This window comes from Cyprinus carpio, chromosome A24 (assembly GCF_018340385.1).
Source record: "Cyprinus carpio isolate SPL01 chromosome A24, ASM1834038v1, whole genome shotgun sequence".
Lineage (NCBI taxonomy): Eukaryota > Metazoa > Chordata > Actinopteri > Cypriniformes > Cyprinidae > Cyprinus > Cyprinus carpio.
In genome coordinates this window covers 23,174,731-23,193,435 of record NC_056595.1, presented here as the reverse complement: position 1 = coordinate 23,193,435, position 18,705 = coordinate 23,174,731, and the positions used below count along the sequence as shown (strand labels likewise).

The 18,705-nt window shown below is 36.1% G+C and overlaps 1 protein-coding gene across 1 annotated transcript; it reads left to right on the top strand.

The window, feature by feature from the left end:
• Positions 1-8,878: 8,878 nt before the first annotated feature.
• LOC109048954 (ATP-sensitive inward rectifier potassium channel 12-like) lies at positions 8,879-18,316 on the top strand. The gene is made up of 2 exons (XM_042714809.1): positions 8,879-9,568; positions 16,456-18,316. Exon 2 carries the CDS (start codon positions 16,608-16,610, stop codon positions 17,922-17,924), a length of 1,317 nt encoding a protein of 438 aa, XP_042570743.1. The 5' UTR covers positions 8,879-9,568; positions 16,456-16,607; the 3' UTR covers positions 17,925-18,316.
• The last annotated feature ends 389 nt before the right edge of the window (positions 18,317-18,705 follow it).

The window sequence follows — 18,705 nt, the reverse complement described above, 5'->3', positions numbered from 1 at the left end:
ATTCATGACACAGATCTGACGTGACCTTACATAACCAGAACCAGAACCGGCTAAACTAACAACACAAAAACACACAAATATTTTCTTGAGCAGCATATTAGAATGATTTCAGAAGATCATGTGACACTGAAGACTGGAGTAATGATGCTGAAAATTCAGCTGCAAATCACAGAAATAAATTATAATTCAAAATATATTCACATAGAAAACAGTTCTTTTAAACTGTAAAAAATATTTCACAATTTTACTGTATTTTTAATTAAATAAATGCAGCCTTTGTGAACATAAGAGACTTCTTTTAATAAAATCTTTCTGAAATCATTAGTGCACTACGGCTACAGATGATAAGTGAGCCTGATGTACGGTCGGACAGATCCTTCTCATAATGAAGCTTTTAAATTAAAAAATTAAGATTTTTTTTTTTCTGGCCGTGTATGAAGCAGTAACCATGACAACGGGACTGAGGATCAGTAAAGAGAGCAGCAGTGTGTCGGTGTGATGCGTTTAAGTGTGTCCATGAGAGAAACACTGCTGGACATCACACGTTAACCGCTTCCGTCACCAGTCAGTGCTCTTAAACTCACATTCAAACACATTTAGAAGAACTCTTAATATCTGACAACAAAATCCTCAAAACAATCATTTTATCAGCCAGTGAATTCCAACTACAACTTCTCTGTTTTGTGTGTTTTCAGTGAGCTGAACGAGAGATCTGAGAAGCCCATCTCACCCGACAGTGACCCGGGAAGAGGTTCAGTGCCTGTTGAAAAGTGTAAGCCATGTTGTACTGTGACGGATAAGCATTGAATTAGTCCGGCTAAATCCATGTGCACTGATGGGAACAAAGAGGGAATGAGGGGTCCGGACACGGAGCGGAAACACTGCATTACAGCAAAGCCTGGGAGAATGAAGCTGATGCAACAGCCTGGATATCACCAGCACACACAAAACACACTTTACAGCCCAACACATCAGTTTATCAATACAGTGTTACTCATACCATATCCACACATTTACCATGCAGCTATAGGATACTACTGCATTACAATATTCATATATACACACATAATAAACAGCTTGTACCAAGATGTTAACTTGGCACTTTGCATAAATAAAGTGCATCTCGCTATCATGTAACATTCTAAATAACAGCTATTTCTTATGTATGACTGTTACATTTATAAAAACAAAAAACATGTGGGTAAATCTTGAATCCAGATCCACAGAATCAAGAAAAATGGGAATTTATAGTAAATTTTTTTTACTATAACACAGTATTTTTATTTAAATCACCCATAAAGGCAGTAAAACAAATGCTACAGTTCCCCATTAATACTTTTAGTTAAGAATAAACAAACTATGTTTAAATGTTTAGGGTTGGTAAGGCCCCAAAGTCTCTTCTGACCATAAATACAGTAAAAACGTGAATATTGTTAAATATTATTACCATTTAAAATGTGTTTTCTATGTGAATATAAAGTAAACTGTAATTTATTTCTGTGATGCGCAGCTGAATTTTCAGCATCATTACTCCAGTCTTCAGTGTCACATGATCTTCAGAAATTATTCTAATATCCTGATTTACTGCTCAAGAAACATTTCAGATTATTATCAATGTTGAAAAATGTGCTTCATATTTCTGTGGAAAACTTGATGCATTTTTTTTCAGGATTTCTGAAAAATAGAAAGTTCAAAAGAACAGCATTTATTTGAAATAGAAATCTTTTGTAACATTATAAATGTTTTTACCGTCACTTTTGATCAATTCAATGCATCCTCGCTAATTTCTTTAAAAAACAAAAAACAGTAGTGTATGAAAATGTTTTTGCATTACGATAATGAGAATTATTTTTATTTCTTCATTTAAAAAAAAAAAAAGTAATTTCTGATCTGAATATTCTGTTTTGTTTTTGTTTGAGTATTTAAAAACATTTCCTGATTCTTGTTATTATGCTGCAGAAATTGAATGAACAGACTCAGTTACATCATCATCTCTCTCTCTGTCTGTGTGTGAATGGTGGATATCCAGAACTGCCTGAAGTAAGACCTTCTTGTCACTCCACCATATGCCTCAGCCAGTCAGCATATGCCTCACTAACCCATTTACCCAAACACACACACACACACACACACTGCCAGAGACCTACTGCGTAATGTGTTTCATGCTGCATGTCCATTTAAACTACTTTAAATTAACTGTTCACCCCCAAAATCTGTATGCTGTTACAGTTACACAGCTTATCTCTCTGATCTTTCAAGCTTCAAGAAACATAAAAATGTATAAAAAAAAAAAAACACATAAAAGTTTGAAAGCATGTGCTTATTTATAGTGGCAAATCACATTGTTCAGTTACTACACAAAAGAAATGTTTGCACGTGTTATTTGGAGCTTAACAGACATGGTCTTATGTGTCATGGTGTGGAACAAAGCTGTGCAATAATTATTATACAACTAATAATAACAACATACAGGTTTGGAACCACATAAGTGTAAGAAAATATAACTAATAAATATAAAAAGAAAAATCTGGAAATATATTTCCACCCTTTTTATTATTATTTTTGCTTATCTTGGTTAGGTTTATGTTTTTTAATATTGAACAAAAAAATAATTTGTTGTCTTTTTCCCTTTTTTATCTCTCTTTGTGAAATTTTGTAATTTTGTGAAATATTTTAGGTTTCAAAATAATGTAACATTGAAACCATGTTAGATAATGTACATTATGTTTTCAGTGGTTTCAAAAAAATCAAGTCACAATTGAAAAGAATTGAAGGAATTACTTTCAAACATTTTTCACTCGGAATTTCACAAATAATTATAAAGAAACAGCGAGTAACTCCCTGAATTAAACATGACATTTTTAAGTAGAAAGACTGAAATGGTATTTTCTTGTAAAATGTATACAAATAATCTTTATTTTATTTACTAACTATAAAAAATGTAAAGTGCACCTAAGATAAAATATAATGCAAGTTTCAAAACGGCATCAAAAACAACAACAACAATATTGTTTATAGCAATTTTCTGAAAGAACTCATAAAGACCCAAATACTGCAGACAGGAACAGATCACTTAATTGCAGCATGTGTGTGTGTGTGTGTGTGTGTGTGTGTGTGTGTGTGTGTGTGTGTGTGTGTGTGTGTGTGTGTGTGTGTGTGTGTGTGTGTGTGAGTGTGTCTCTTCATGACTAAACTGTGTTCTGCTGGCAGATGGATTTAACTCCCTGAGAGCCTAACCAACTACAAATAGCACCAGTCAGTCACACACACACACATATACTCACACAAACACTTGTCAGTGCACAGACAGGCACAAATCACTCTCTGGATTTATCTCTTTGTCACACACACACATGTCTCTCGAGTGTGAGAGCTACTCAATGTTAAGGAGGCTAAAATTAGCACTAAAAAGCTGATGAAGTTCACAGCCAAGAACACATTGCTGGACAAACAGGTGGGAAAAAGAGAGCAAAAGAGGACATTCTCTTGTCCAAATTTTCCCATGATGCTCTGGGTCTGGCACACTCATGGAGAGCCCTGCTGAGAAACGGCCAATCAGAGGGAAGATCCGCCACCAGGAGCCGTCGAAGCACATCACATCTCAAAATGTGGCACAACACTCACATACTCGACACTGACCCGTATGTGTGTGTGTGTGTGTGTGTGTGTGTGTGTGTGTGTTGTGTGTGTGTGTGTGTGTGTGTGTGTGTGTGTGTGTGTGTGCTCATATGGAGTACTGAATACAATTATTTACAATTATGAGTTTATTGTGGTCACCACTAATTATATACACAATTTTCTAAAATATTTACATATATATATTCATTTCTATAACTGATATAATTATATGTGTTTGTGAGAAATTGTATATTAAAATAATATCATTTAAAATTATACTAAAGTGATCACTATGATCACAAACCAGTTGTCTGTCAATGTCACAAAGCAAAAGCTCTTAGAAAAATATTTCCTTTCTGCAAAATACACGTTTTCCCCTGCTGACCCTGAAATGTGATCTGGATGTGTTTCGGTGAGATTCCCTCTTGCAGACTGTGAGCTGTGAGACGTGTGTGAGTTCGTGTGGGTCTCTGTCAGTCACAGGGTGTTTAGCGCTGATCTCTGTCTGTCATTACGACTCCGCGGGTGTGAAAAACTATCGGCCATTAGATCCGCGCTGCTGTCACCTCTGTCCTCGCTTCTGTCCTTCTCCATCTCTCCATCTCTCTACAGGCTCCCCTCTACATCAACTTTAACCCAACCTGTCTCTCTCTTTAACCCTGCTGAGTCTGCCTCTCTCAACTCCACACACATACACACACACACACACACACACACATTTCTGTAGATATCTAAATAAGGACACCCCGTAGATTTCAACTAAATTTAATCAGGCTTAACTAATTATAATGACTGCAGATAAACTCAACCGAGAATGTACCACTAAAAGAAAACTTCTGGATTTTTAGAATTAAAAAAAAAAAACATGGATTTACTTTGCATATAAAATGTTTTCACAGTTGAGGACAGGGGATGCTTTTGTCCAGTTTTGCTGAATTCTAGTTATACAGAAAAACTTTAGAAACAGCCATCTTTCACTTAAAAACTTACTGATATACTCTAAATTTCGAGCCTTTTGGATAAACAACAAATTGGATATTATAATACTGAAGAGAGAAAACAATAAATAATGCATGTTGAGGAGACTGGGGCAAAATAAATAAATAAATAAAAATAAAACAAAATAAAGCAAACTAAACTTAAAATAAAATAAAATAATAAAATAAAATAAAACAGCCTATTAGGTAAAATGTAAAAATATTGTAAACTATAAAAAAAAATAAACTATGATTGTAATTGTATAAATGTACAAGATTTAAAACTTTTGACAACTTGTCCCAGTATAAATGTGACAACTTACTCATACCTGACATTTCTGAAATTTGATGTTTGATATTAACATATAAAACTGCTGCAAGAGAAATCTAGCATTTGCTTAAAACATCATTGTTACTGAAATATGACAATTTGCCCCAGCAGACAGTGATTTTTTTTTTTTTTTTTTTTTTTTTTTTTGCATCTACCAGCAGGGGCAAACTGAACCATGCAAACCCTAAACCCAAACACTGTCTCTTTAAAACCAAACCACAGCAAATCCGATTGCGTAAAACGTACAGAGTCGAGTGCTGTCACTCACACAGGTGTGATTTCTCAACTGTCAGAGATACATCTGTCAGATAGTACTGGCATCCTGTGTGGTATTCCACAAAAATCACTTACAGCGCTACGAAAAGAGCAACATCTGAGCAATAAAATATTCAGACTTACACAGAGTCACACTTAGTCACCGAATATTCAATGCATCCCAGAACAAAAGATTCGCTGCAAACACACACAGTGCAAAAAGAACAACAAAATATGAAGGTGTGAAAATAGAAAATGGATAAGAAACAGAAAACACATATTATGAAAGAGAAGAGAAACAATGAGAATTGGCTCAAAAGCTAAACCTGAAATAGAGCAGAAAGACTTAAGAGAGAGAGAGAGCGAGAGAGAGAGAGAGAGAGAGAGAGAGAGAGAGAGAGCAAACATCTCAGAACAATAGTCTGCATGTGGGAGGACAAGAATCTCCATAAGCAAGCACAAGAGAAGAGCAGAGGGATGCTGAGTAAACCAGGAGCTGCTTAGTTAGTGTGGTTTTAGTCAAGTATCATTATTATCATTTATCCTACTTAAGGTTAGTGATTTGAAAAAAAAAAAAAAAAAAAAAAAAAAAAAAACCTGTCCCATTTGAGACATTGAATCATTCCCTAAATCATGCAGCTTGCTGTGGAAAGGTGTACTTCACCCAACTTACCTTAGCAACTGCATAGCAATGTGCTTAAAACATTTAAAACATGCCCTAACAACTACCTAGCAACGCTCTAACAAATTCTAGTAATGTCATAGCAACGTGCTAAAACTTAATCACAAAGCAGCAACCCACAACATACATCCACCCTACCAACTGCATTGCAAAAAATAAGTTTTTACAAATATTCAAAAAGTCTTAGCAGCTTTCCAGAACACCCTAGCAACTGCATAGCAACATACTGAAAAAAACTCACCTAAACAACCACAAAGCAATATCCTCAGGACCACCCAGCAACGATATACATGTTTAAAATACTCAGAATAACTGCTTAGCAACTGCATAGCAACGCCTTGGCAACCAATCACAACATTCTAGAATCTGTATAGTAAAATAAAACACTCAAGCCTTAGCAACATCAAAACAGTGTCCTAGCAACCACCCAAAACACCCTAGTGTTGTGATACTGTTGCACAAGCAAGCATCATGCACCCTAGCAACCCTACAAACTGCGCAGCAACATTCTAAAACATTCAGTAACACCTTAGCAACTGCCCATAACACCCTACCAACTGCATAGCAACATACGGAAAAACACTCACCTAAACAACCACAAAGCAACATCCTCAGGACCACAAAGAATGCTGTAGCAATGACATACATGTTAAAAATACAGCATAGCAACCATAGCAACACCTTAGCAACTACCTAAAACACTCTAGCTTTTTAATGGCGAGGGGGAAAAAATAATGCTTCTAAATAACAACAAAGCAATATCCTCAAAACCATGCAGAATGCTCTAGCAACTATATGCATGATAAAATACTCAGAACAACCCCTTAGGACATTCTAGAATCTCTGTAATAAAACAAAGAATAGCCTTAGCAACCAGAACGCGATACCCTAGCAACCACCCAGAACATTATTTCTATACCTTCTAACGGAAATGTAAAAGGTGTTTTCTCACAGAACTTTCCACCATGATGTTAGGATGCTGTGGGTGGTTGCCAGGGCATTGCTATGCATTTGCAAAGGCATTCTGGGTATATTAATATATATATATATATATATATAGTTGTTAAAGTATTCTGGGTGGTTGTATAGGTTGCTACGCAGTTGCTAGGGTGTTCTGGGTATACTGAAATATAGTTGCTGGAGAATTCTGGCTGGTTCTGAAGAAGTTGCTTTTGTGGTTGTTTAGGTTAGTGTTTTTTTAGGTTGTTGCTAAGATATTGTGAATTTTTTAGCATGTTGCTGCACAGGTTGTATAGGGATTTTAGGGCGTGTGATGCTCGACTAGGTGTTATCTAACGTGTTTCTTTTTTAGCATTATAGAAAATCTCCTGACTGACTGCTGCACGTGACATTAATGACAGCAACAGTGTGAGAGAGCGCTTCAACAGGTGTGTGTGTGTGTGTGTGTGTGTGTGTGTGTGTGTGATGCTCTGCTTTAACCCTCCAGTACTTCACGTTCCATCCATCTTCTCTTTCTCTGTCCGTTTCAATTTTTGGAAAGCGTGATGCTGAAGCTCTAGATCACCATGGAGACCCTGACTCTCTCCAGGAAACACCTAAAAATGCTTCAAAGCGCTGATGGTGTGCCAATCACCATGGAGACTTCAAGTGTTCAGAACCTGCCTGCCGGACACAAACACACACACACACAACAGTTTTAATGAAAACTGACATCTTCACAGTTCTGCAGGTAAAAACAGAAGTGCTGACGTTAGGTTGGTATTAAAGATTCTGAGCTCAGATTAAATTTAGTTTCAAAAAAGCTGTTGTGGGAAACACTACAAACATAGACAGAGAGGATGGAAGCAGTGGAAAACTAGAAGAAAAGCATCACTATTACTAATGCTCATAGTTAGGGTTAGTATTGTGATCAAGAGTGCTAAAGTTCAGTGTGAGTGATTGATCCATACTTAATAAACCAGAAAATCACAGAAGATCAATTGGGTCAAGAACATGATACTTTATGAATGCACCCTTCACTGAAGAAATTATATTCAAGTCCATTCATACTTTTCGCATTGTGACATTATTGTCATGAGATTCAAGCACATAAAATCTGATTGCATTATTGTAATGCAAAAAATAATGTATTATTTAAATTGTGACATTTATACACTACGAAATATTTGTTGTACTGCCTTTATTCTAATTTTATAATTAAATAAAATGATTGTACTAAAATACTCTTTACTATGACAGTAAAATAAAAAATATATATATTTGTTGTACTGCCTTTAATTAATGCTGATTTTTTTTATAATTATATATATATATATATATATATAAAATGATAATATTTGTTGTACTGCCTTTAATTAATGCAGATTTTGTATCATTAAAAAATTAACCGTAATACTAATTACTGTAACACAGTAAAAAATAATATTTAAATTGTAAAATATTTATAACTTATGATAATTTGTTGTGCTGCCTTTAATTTATGCTGACTTTATAATTTTTAAAAAAAAAGTACTATAATACTCTTTACTATTATACAGGATGACATAATATTTAAATTGTGAAATATTTATACACTATGACAATATTTGTTGTACGGCATTTATGCTGATTTCTAATTATAAAAATATTGCTCTATAATACTCTCTACTATAATAAAAATAATAGTAAAATAGTAAAATAGTAAAATAGTTATACAATATGTTATACGTTTAATAAAAATAATTGTACTATAATACAGTTTACTGTAATACAGAAAAATAATGTTTAATTTTTAAAATACTCATACATAATGATAGTATTTGTTGTACTGCCTAGATATAGATATATAGATATATATTAAGACAAACTGTATGAGATGAATATATATATATATATATAAAGACCTGAAAGTCAAATATCCAGATGCATTACAGTAATGAGGATTTGGTGACAAATATGCTCAAATATCATGAAACTGTCACGAGTGCTGCAGGAGAAGATCAGACACTCGCTGAAACTGCATTCACACACGCAAGCAAATAAAAAAGCTTTTCATAGAGGAAGATGGAGAAAGTTAGTGAGCCTCTGTGTGTGTGTGTGTGTCCATATGACCACAGCAGAGCATCAAGTGACACAACGCTGGAAAGCTTGTGCCGTGGGAGGGAGAAAAAGAGCGGGAGGGGTGAGAGAGAACCAGAGGGATGGAGAGAGATGAGAAAAGTGCAGCACTGATAGATCTGATGGCAGATGAAGATGAAGCCAGCAGGTGCATGAGAGAGAACTGGTGTATTCCTCTCTCGTTTTGGGGAGAAAAGAAGATCTGAGTGTGCAGAGAAAGGAAAGACGACAGTGAAGCGGAGCAGAGCAGCAGGAGGATACGCACTTCTCCAAACTCAAGTGTCTCTTCGTGACTTTCTGTCCATCACGAGCTCACTGATGCTTTGATTCAGTCAGAACTCACTGTTGGTTCACTAGAGAGACTCTTCTGATCTGGAATATACGTGCTTTTACAAGGGGAAGAATGAAAAAACAAGTGGAACGTAGGATATGAATCTGAGATGGACAATGTGTGTGTGTGAGGTCGAGATGGCAGAGCTCTGGATCCCCATCACGAGCTGCACAAGCGCTCATCAAATGCTCCAGTTTGGATAACGCACCACAACGCCACAGCACACTTGCCCTGTCTTTGTGCGCACACACACACACATACACACACACACACACTCTCTCTCTCTCAGAGGGCGAGGACCCCTTACAAAACGCAAGGTAAGCAACATCCCTCTAAACTTTACCACTGTTTTCAAACGTGTTGCCATTTAATATGATACTCTTAGCTGCTAGAATCTCAGTTATATGCACAGTTATTACATCATTGCTGTCAATGCAAATTAAAATGACGCTCTAAAAATAAACAGAGAAAGTTCTGAAAGGGTTAAACGTAATGCCTGCGCAGCAGCTGGGGTTTGGGAGTTTATCACTGCATCAAATACAGCGGGTCTAAACATACGTATAAAACTAAAATCAGCGTTGTAAAAAGGTTTTAGATACAGTGAACTTGAACTCAGTATGAAATAATCAAATGTTAAATATTATTTTTATTTGATCTTTTTTGATTTTTTTATATTAAAAAAGACAATGTTATGTTACAAAATATATTCAATCACATTTTTGCATTAAATAAAATACAAAATAAATGTAATTAATTAACAGTCATTTTAACTCCCAATGCATAAATGTTTTAATGTGTGCTGGGAATAATCAGCCACTGAACTCCATCAGAACATCGTTAACTGACCTGATTATAATGACCTGATATTGAGCAGAAATTCATGCATACTAAGTATGCTTTTCAGAGTGTGCCAAAGGAATATTTCATTGCACGAGCAAAGTAAAAATAAGCTGTATTTTCATTCCATAGTGCAAGAATGAACTCAATGCACCTGTAAACTTTCACATGTTTGTCTTTATCTCCGACGCGTCCCACTTTTATTATCTCCCTGACATTTAGAGATGACATATAACGCAAAAACACACTAAACAAGCACATAACACACACAAACCCAAATGCTAAAACTTTCTGCATTTACTTATGAATCGTTTTTCCAAATAAAAACGTCCTTGAATGTCCCCAAAGGGAAGTTTTGTCAGATTCTGCTCACTTCTGAGGATAATTTTGTCTCCAGAGTCACGCACTCACACACGCTTCTATTCAGAACTACTTCAGTAGAAACACTGTGCAGATGAAAGTGTGTGTGTGTGTGTGTGTGAGTGTGTGAAAGTCATGTTCACATTGCTGATGAGGTCAGAGCTCCTCTGACCCCTGGTGGTGGACCTCTCTGACTCATCTGCTATTTCATAGTGATCTACACAGGTTTAAATGCTAAAGAATCGTTCAGACCAACAAAACAAAGTTAACAAACAGAACAAAATCCACATGAATATTAATAATTCAAGCAGATGTGTAGAAATGCATCACTGACCACTTTCACACGGACACTAACAATGTGACCACAGGCTTTACTCTTATGTAATACAGTATTTGTTGTACATACATTGCTCTTACAGCATTTTTATTTATTTATTTTTAGTACCTGCATGTATCTGTCCATTGATTAGTTTGATTTTTAGTCTACAAAAATGCTAATAATACAATAATAAAACAGTATAGTGGCACTTTTAATAATATTTTTGTAAAAATATATTACATAAAATGTATATAAAATCGTCATTTTCATTAATGATTTTATGCAATAACTATATTTTGTATAAATCAGATAAAAAGTTTATGTTCGAGTTCTAATATGAATATGCATGAAAAAAAAGCTTTGTAACAATATAGGCCAGAATATTATTTTTGAATTTCTAAATATAATTGAGTTGAGTTTTATGACATTTGAAGGTACATTACCTAATGATCTGTCAAGCATTGCATAATGCAGTTTTTTTAATGCAGTCAACAGAACATAAAGTGTTACCAATACTGCTGAAAAATAACTTCTTGGCACAGAAACTGCAGAAAACAGCAGGTAATGTGACAAAGCATTAAGTACTGCAGAAAACTAGGCCACAAGCAGCATGCAAGGAGTCATTAATCATCACAGAACAGCTCTGTTAATATGTCCAAAGATGTTAAAAGATTTCTGTTACATTTGAATAAAGACAAATACTGAAGTTCAGGTCAGTTCACTGTCAAACCAAATCAACATACATTATGCAAGGTCAAAGTTTACTTTAGGAAGATATCTATAATTCTGGACTGACAGTAATTCATCTCATCTATACTTTCTGGACAGAATCTCACCTGCTGTCTCGAAGGATCTGCAGAGTCAGATGATGATAAAAAAAAAAAGCAATTCAATACTGCAAATTATTAAATAATTCATTGACCACACAGTAACCTGATTAAAAGCTGGCAGGGAGAATTTGAGAGTGACGGACCGTCGGTTTTATCAGTCAACACTATCAACATCACAGCATTACACTACACTGATGGCCTTACATAGTCCACTTCTTTCAATCATAATAAATAAATAAAAAAGTTTGACTTTACGGAACTGTAAACTATTATATTTCAAAGTTGTGAATAAAACAAAAAATTACAAGAAAATACTATTTCAGTCTTTCTATTCCCCAAAATTGTGTTTAATTCAATGTATTACTGAATTTCTGAACGAAAACTGTTTCTACAACATTTCTCAGTGCAAATAATGTTATAAAAATAAAATTAAATTGCAGTTTAAGTAAACTACTGCTGGTTTAAGTATTTAATTTACATATTTACTTTTGTTTCTAAAACTGAAGTAAAACTGAAGCTTACTTAGTATAAAATACCAAAAAGCATGCTTTGCATAAGGCTGCATCAGGAAAAAAATTTTTTTTTTTAAATTCAATGTTATTTTATATGTTTTTGAAGGAAAGACCCGTTTCAGTTACCTAAAAATGATAGCATCTAAGTTAACTGGTCTTATTCAAGTAATATTGCTGAATTAACTTGCATGCATTCATTTATACTAACAAAACTAACCTTTATGGGTTAAATCAGGTATAATTGTCTCTTTAAGGTAAGAATTGCAGGTTACCCCTTTTACAGTATATGTACATGTATGTATGACAAATAAAAGAGTTATTTTAAATGTTATTTTAGCAATCAAGAGTTCATATTACTTTTTTTATAAATAATTAGTTTGACAAATGTTATGTAGACTTTACCTAATTTCTTTAGCATGTTAAATTTAAGTAGTCCTTGCTCAACACATGGGATGAAATCTACTCAAACAAATTGAGTGCAAATGGTAAATTCTGCAGGTTTCTATTGTAGTGAGGTTCTAGGTTTACTGCACTGAATACTGCAAAATGCTAACAGCAAACACTTTAAACTTCAAATATCTCACATGAACTTTCTGCTTCAGGTCATGCAACAACAGATCACTTGAGTTTGGGGTAAAATCTTTAACTTTTTCATTCCCATGATGATCCACATTGTGTTCCGCTTGGGTTCACGGACAGACATCATGACATTCTCCGGTCAAATCTGCTGCTGCAACCTAGAACTCACAGTTCCCTCACAAGTCAACTACCTCCTGAGTGTGCATCGTAGCCCAAAAACCAGCGACACACCACCATACGTCACAACTTACATCTCATTTTTATCGTTTTGCTAAAATGACAACTCTTGTTCATGCACAAAACTTCAAAATTAGTTACATTTCTTCAATAGCTATATTGCAAAATCTCCAAAGTGAAAATGTTCAGTTTTTAGAGCTATTTCTGTTTGATCTGACCTTTGAATCACTTTGGTGTCATTTTATGTATTTGTTACTTAAATAAAACTCACATCACCTTTTACAGTTACTTTAGATATCACATGAAAAACATAAGCTTCCTTACATTTTTTGCATGCATTTAATTGCGTTAAAAGTATGTTTATATTCTGCGTAATAATAATTTATTTGTATTTTAGTTTTGTTTACTGTAGGATTCCGTTCTAAAGCATTCACAAGCTTTCTCTTTCTAACTCTGTTATCTGAGACAACTGTACCGTGGTAAAAGGCCTAACGATGATGGCGCTGAAATGATGCGAGACACCGAGAGCTCAGATACAGGCAATACTACAGTGTTTCTGTGTGTGTATGAATGCATGAGTGAGTGTGTGAATAGATCAGGTATCATGTTGTTTAGCCACTAATTGTAACCCTTCTGCCTTCTACCTGCAGACAGCCTAGAGACGCTTCAGTCACTGTAATTATGTAATGATGTTATCAAGTATCACATCAAACAAACAGAACATTCTGAAAAGGAGGAGGGAAAATAACAAAAAGTGCATTCTCTTCAGAGCTAACTATCAACTAAATCTAACTACCTAGACTACCTAGAAAACAGAATAGCAACACCCAGGGAAACTTTTGCACAAGTAAACATCCCTCACAGATTGTCCAGAATACATAGACATATATTATATAACAGGAAATTATATTCAATCTCGTGTGATTTTTAAACTGCATACCTAACTTGTCTGATTAAAAATTGTTTTCAGTCATTTAAATAAAGCTGGCATAAAATAATATATAAGTATTAGATAAAAAAAAATTACTTACAATTTTGAAAAGTCAGAAAATCTTGCCTTGGCAACTAACCAAAATAATATATGTTTAGACTGAAGTACTAAAATTATTAAAACTGAAATGACAATAAATTTAAATATTTAAATGAGAAAAAACTAATAAAATGTCAAGCACACACAAAAAATCACTAAACTTAAACAAAAATGTAAAAAAAAAACACAAAATATAAATAAATACTACTATATAAAATAATAACAAAATAACACTGAAAAAAACACCACTGACAGTTTCTTCAAAATTAAGAAAATGCAAAAAAAAAAAAAAAAAAAAAAAAAAAAAAGTAATAAAATTACATATGTATTGTGTTCTTGAGTTTTTACATTGTCAATTAAAACTATTAAAAAGCATTTTTGTTGATTGACATAAAGCTGAAATAAAATGAAATACAAATATTAGATAAAACTCAAATTAAAAAATGTGAAATACTGCACTGGCAACTAAATGAAATGAAATAAGTAGAAAAAAACACTAATGAAAATGACAAAGGTAAATACAGATTAAACATGATTTCTTAAAGTAAAAATTTAGCTTGCAGGACATTTTGGAAAATAGATCTATCAAGGGTTTTCAGTAATTCATCATGTAAATTCAAAATGTTTTAAATATATAATAGTATGTAAATAATACTTAAATAACACAGGTGTTCTCCAGATATTATTTCAGATATACAGGTGTTCTCCAATTTCTATTTTAAAATTGTTATTTTTTAAAATTTGTCATACCTGCCCAGGGACTACAGGTGGAAATTAGCAATTGTTGCTATAACCTGGCCCAAGACATATTCTCTTGTTTAACAAGTTTAATGTTTATTTGTGCATTGTCCCTGTTTCAAATAAAATAATTTCCATTCCATTAATCTGAAGAATAAGTGCCAGCAATACTGTAAGTGTGAAGTAATGACGTGGCTGTATGGTACGCAGAAGCAGGCCAGACAAATAAAGCACGAAACCTCTCTGAACGCTGACTGCATATATCTAGATTTCAGGTCACGGGGTTTCCTCCCTTCTTGGTCTTTGTTGTACATCAGTTCTATCTCTCGTCCCTATTTTTTGCTTCATAACCTTCATTTATTCCATGTCTTATGTTTCTGTTCTGTCTATCCCCAGCTACCTCATGGCCCTCCCCCTCTTCAACCCATTTAGCATCTCTAGAGGATTGTGGGATGGCACCCATGGCCAATGCCTCATGCAGACACAAATCTCCTGAGTGTCTGAATGATGTGTTTAAAACTCAAGCACCTGTGCGCAAACTCACACTGGGCACATACACAAACTCCCAAAACGCTAACACCCCTTTTACGTCATTTTTACATTGGTGCAAATGTTTCGGAGGGTAAGATTCGAGTCTCCTGAGGGACATCTGCGGTTGTGTGTGTGATCTGATAGCCAGAACATCTCTGTCATGTTAAGCAGCTTTAAAACAGAACTCTGATCAATAATGTACAAGCCGAGAACAAAAACACATACATGAGAAACCTGAAATGAAACCTGTGTCCCGCCTTGACCTGGACATGCTAATATCATGCAATATCCAGCCTGTGCAATGACAAGCTAATACCGGATCTCACAGTCTGAAACCAGGTGAAACTAAAGTAAGTAAATTAATGCGCTCCTTAAGGCACATTTTAGCTTTAAACCCTAGTGAGCTGCCTACATAGAAAGCATTTTAAGGCATCATAGAAGCACTTTTGATGTCAAAGATCTCCTTACACTCACATTTCAAGGCGGTATTCTTTACAAATGAAGCAATCCCAGAAAAACCTGCAACAAACTCAAGATGGCAGATGAAGATATGGTTATAAATACTTATATTTTATACAATGCAGCAAATTGTCAATGCAAACTTTCAGAACACCCAGAATAGCCAAGCAATCCCCAAGCAACACATACAGAGCACCCAATCAACCACTTAGCAACACCTTAACAAACATTCAGAACACTGTTGCAACCATCTAGCAACATCCTAGAAAGCACCCAGCATGCCTACAACCCCTTAAAACCTACTGCACTCTAGCAAACACCTAGTAACGTCCCATCAAACACTCAGAACCCCCTAGCAACGTTCTAGTAAACAATGAGAACACTCTAGCAAACACACAGAACGCCCTCAGCAAACGCCTAGCAGCGGCCTAGTAAAAACTCAGAACACCCTAGCAATACTCTACCAAAGATTCAGGACACCCTACCAACCACCAAGCAATGCCCTAGCAAACATTCAGAACACTTTAGCACTAGCAACCACCTAGCAACATCCTAGAAAACACCTAGAAATCCTAGCAACCACCTAGCAACACCCTAGAAACCACCCAGCAAACACTAAGAACAACCTAGCAATGCTGTAACAAATACTTATACTCCCTGTCTAAAATAATAAAAGCAGCAAAATGCTTGGAAGAACATCTGCTGAAACGTTTACTGTGATGTAGGAATGTTTTTTATATGCAGCATCGCTCTCAAATGCCACTCTTCTTATTTTTAGTTTTATGAATAGATCCAAACATGCTGCACTGATGATCTGTTTCTTTTTCTCAAGGGCCTGAGGAAGGGCTTCTACTTTGGATTGGACTTGTCCCAGCAACACTACAACTGAACCACCCACCACCCTGGACTCGCACTACTACTAATCCGCTCCAAAAGAGAGGGAACACCAGATCGTAAAGATAGGAAGGTGGAGTGCTAAAGAGAATGAGCGTGGGTCGGATCGGTCGCTACAGCATCGTGTCGACGGAGGAGGATGGTCTGCGCTTGACGACCATGCACGGTGGAGGGATGAATGGATACGGCAACGGCAAAATCCACACTCTGCGGAAATGTCGCAAACGTTTCGTGAAGAAAAACGGACAGTGCAATGTGCAATTCACCAACATGGACGAGAAGTCCCAGCGCTACCTGGCGGACATATTCACCACTTGTGTGGACATCCGCTGGCGCTACATGCTACTTGTTTTCACGCTAGTCTTCGTGATTTCTTGGTTAGTGTTCGGCTTGGCGTTTTGGGTCATCGCGCTTCTTCACGGTGACTTGGACAATCCGGCAGGGGACGATAACTTCACGCCCTGCGTGCTGCAAGTAAACGGCTTCATCGGGGCGTTCCTGTTCTCCATCGAGACGCAAACGACCATCGGTTACGGTTTCCGCTGCGTGACGGAAGAATGTCCTCTTGCAGTGTTTCTCGTGGTCTTCCAGTCCATCGTGGGCAGCATCATCGACTGCTTCATGATTGGGGCAATCATGGCCAAAATGGCACGTCCCAAGAAGCGAGCGCAGACTCTACTGTTCTCGCAAAATGCCATCATCGCAATGCGTGACGGAAAACTGTGCTTGATGTGGCGAGTGGGGAACTTGCGAAAGAGTCACATCGTTGAGGCGCATGTCCGAGCGCAGCTCATCAAGCCGCGGGTTACGACCGAAGGCGAGTACATCCCGCTCGACCAGCTGGACATTAACGTCGGTTTCGACAAAGGACTCGACCGCATCTTCCTCGTCTCGCCAATCACCATCCTGCATCAAATCGACCGGGAGAGCCCTCTGTTTGGCATCAGCAAGCAGGACCTAGAAACGGCGGATTTTGAGATCGTGGTCATCTTGGAGGGAATGGTGGAGGCCACGGCGATGACGGCGCAGGCGCGAAGCTCCTACCTGGCTAGCGAGATCCTCTGGGGGCATCGATTCGAGCCAGTGCTGTTCGAGGAAAAGAACCAATACAAGGTTGACTACTCACACTTCCACAAGACGTACGAGGTGCCGTCCACCCCGCGCTGCAGTGCCAAGGACATGATGGAAAACAAGTACCTGGTGGTGCCCAGCGCCAACTCCTTCTGCTACGAGAACGAGCTGGCGATCCTGAGCCACGAAGAGGAGGAGGACAACAGTCTGGAGAGGATAAAGCCAGAGCGAGCAATGAGCCTCAGCCCAGAGAGAACCCCTCGACATGATTTCGAGCGACTGCAGAACCCTCGCTGCACGGAGCAAAGGTCATACCGGAGGGAGTCGGAGATATGAACCTTAACTACGACCTTTTTGATACTCAATTTTGTGTCGCGTTCCGGAGATACTGGAGCTTCTACAATGCAGAACAATGCAAAGTGCCATATGGAGAGATTGAGCGCATGAATGAGCAGAAAACAAACGGGTGAATGTGTGAAAGCTGGAGGGACGCTTGGCAGAACATTCGAAGAAAGAGAAGGGCAGTAGGAATCTTTTTATCCTGCACGGAAAACTTGAATCTTTTCCTCATTTTGTTTCACGGAAATAATTTAGCTGTTAAACTCTTCATTCTTAAAGGGACAGTTCACCCAAAAATGTATATTGTCATCACTTACTCGCCCTCATGTCGTTCCAAAACTGTATGACTTACTTTCTTCTGTGGATATATATATATATATTATTTTTTAAATAAAGGTTTTTAAAAAAAATTTAATAAAGTATTTAAGTGTATATATATGTATGTGTGTGTGTGTGTGTGTATATATATATATATATATATATATATATATATATATATATATATATATATATATATATATTAGGGCTGTCAAATGATTAATCACGATTAATCACATCCAAAATAAAAGTTTTGTTTACATAATATATGTGTGTATACTGTGTATATTTATTATGTATATATAAATACACACACATGCATGTATATATTTAAGAAGAATATGTTATGTTTATATATTAAATATATTTATATATAATATAAAATATAAGAATATAAATATATAAATGTATATACATGTAAATATTTTCTAAATATATAATTTATGTGTGTGTGTTTATA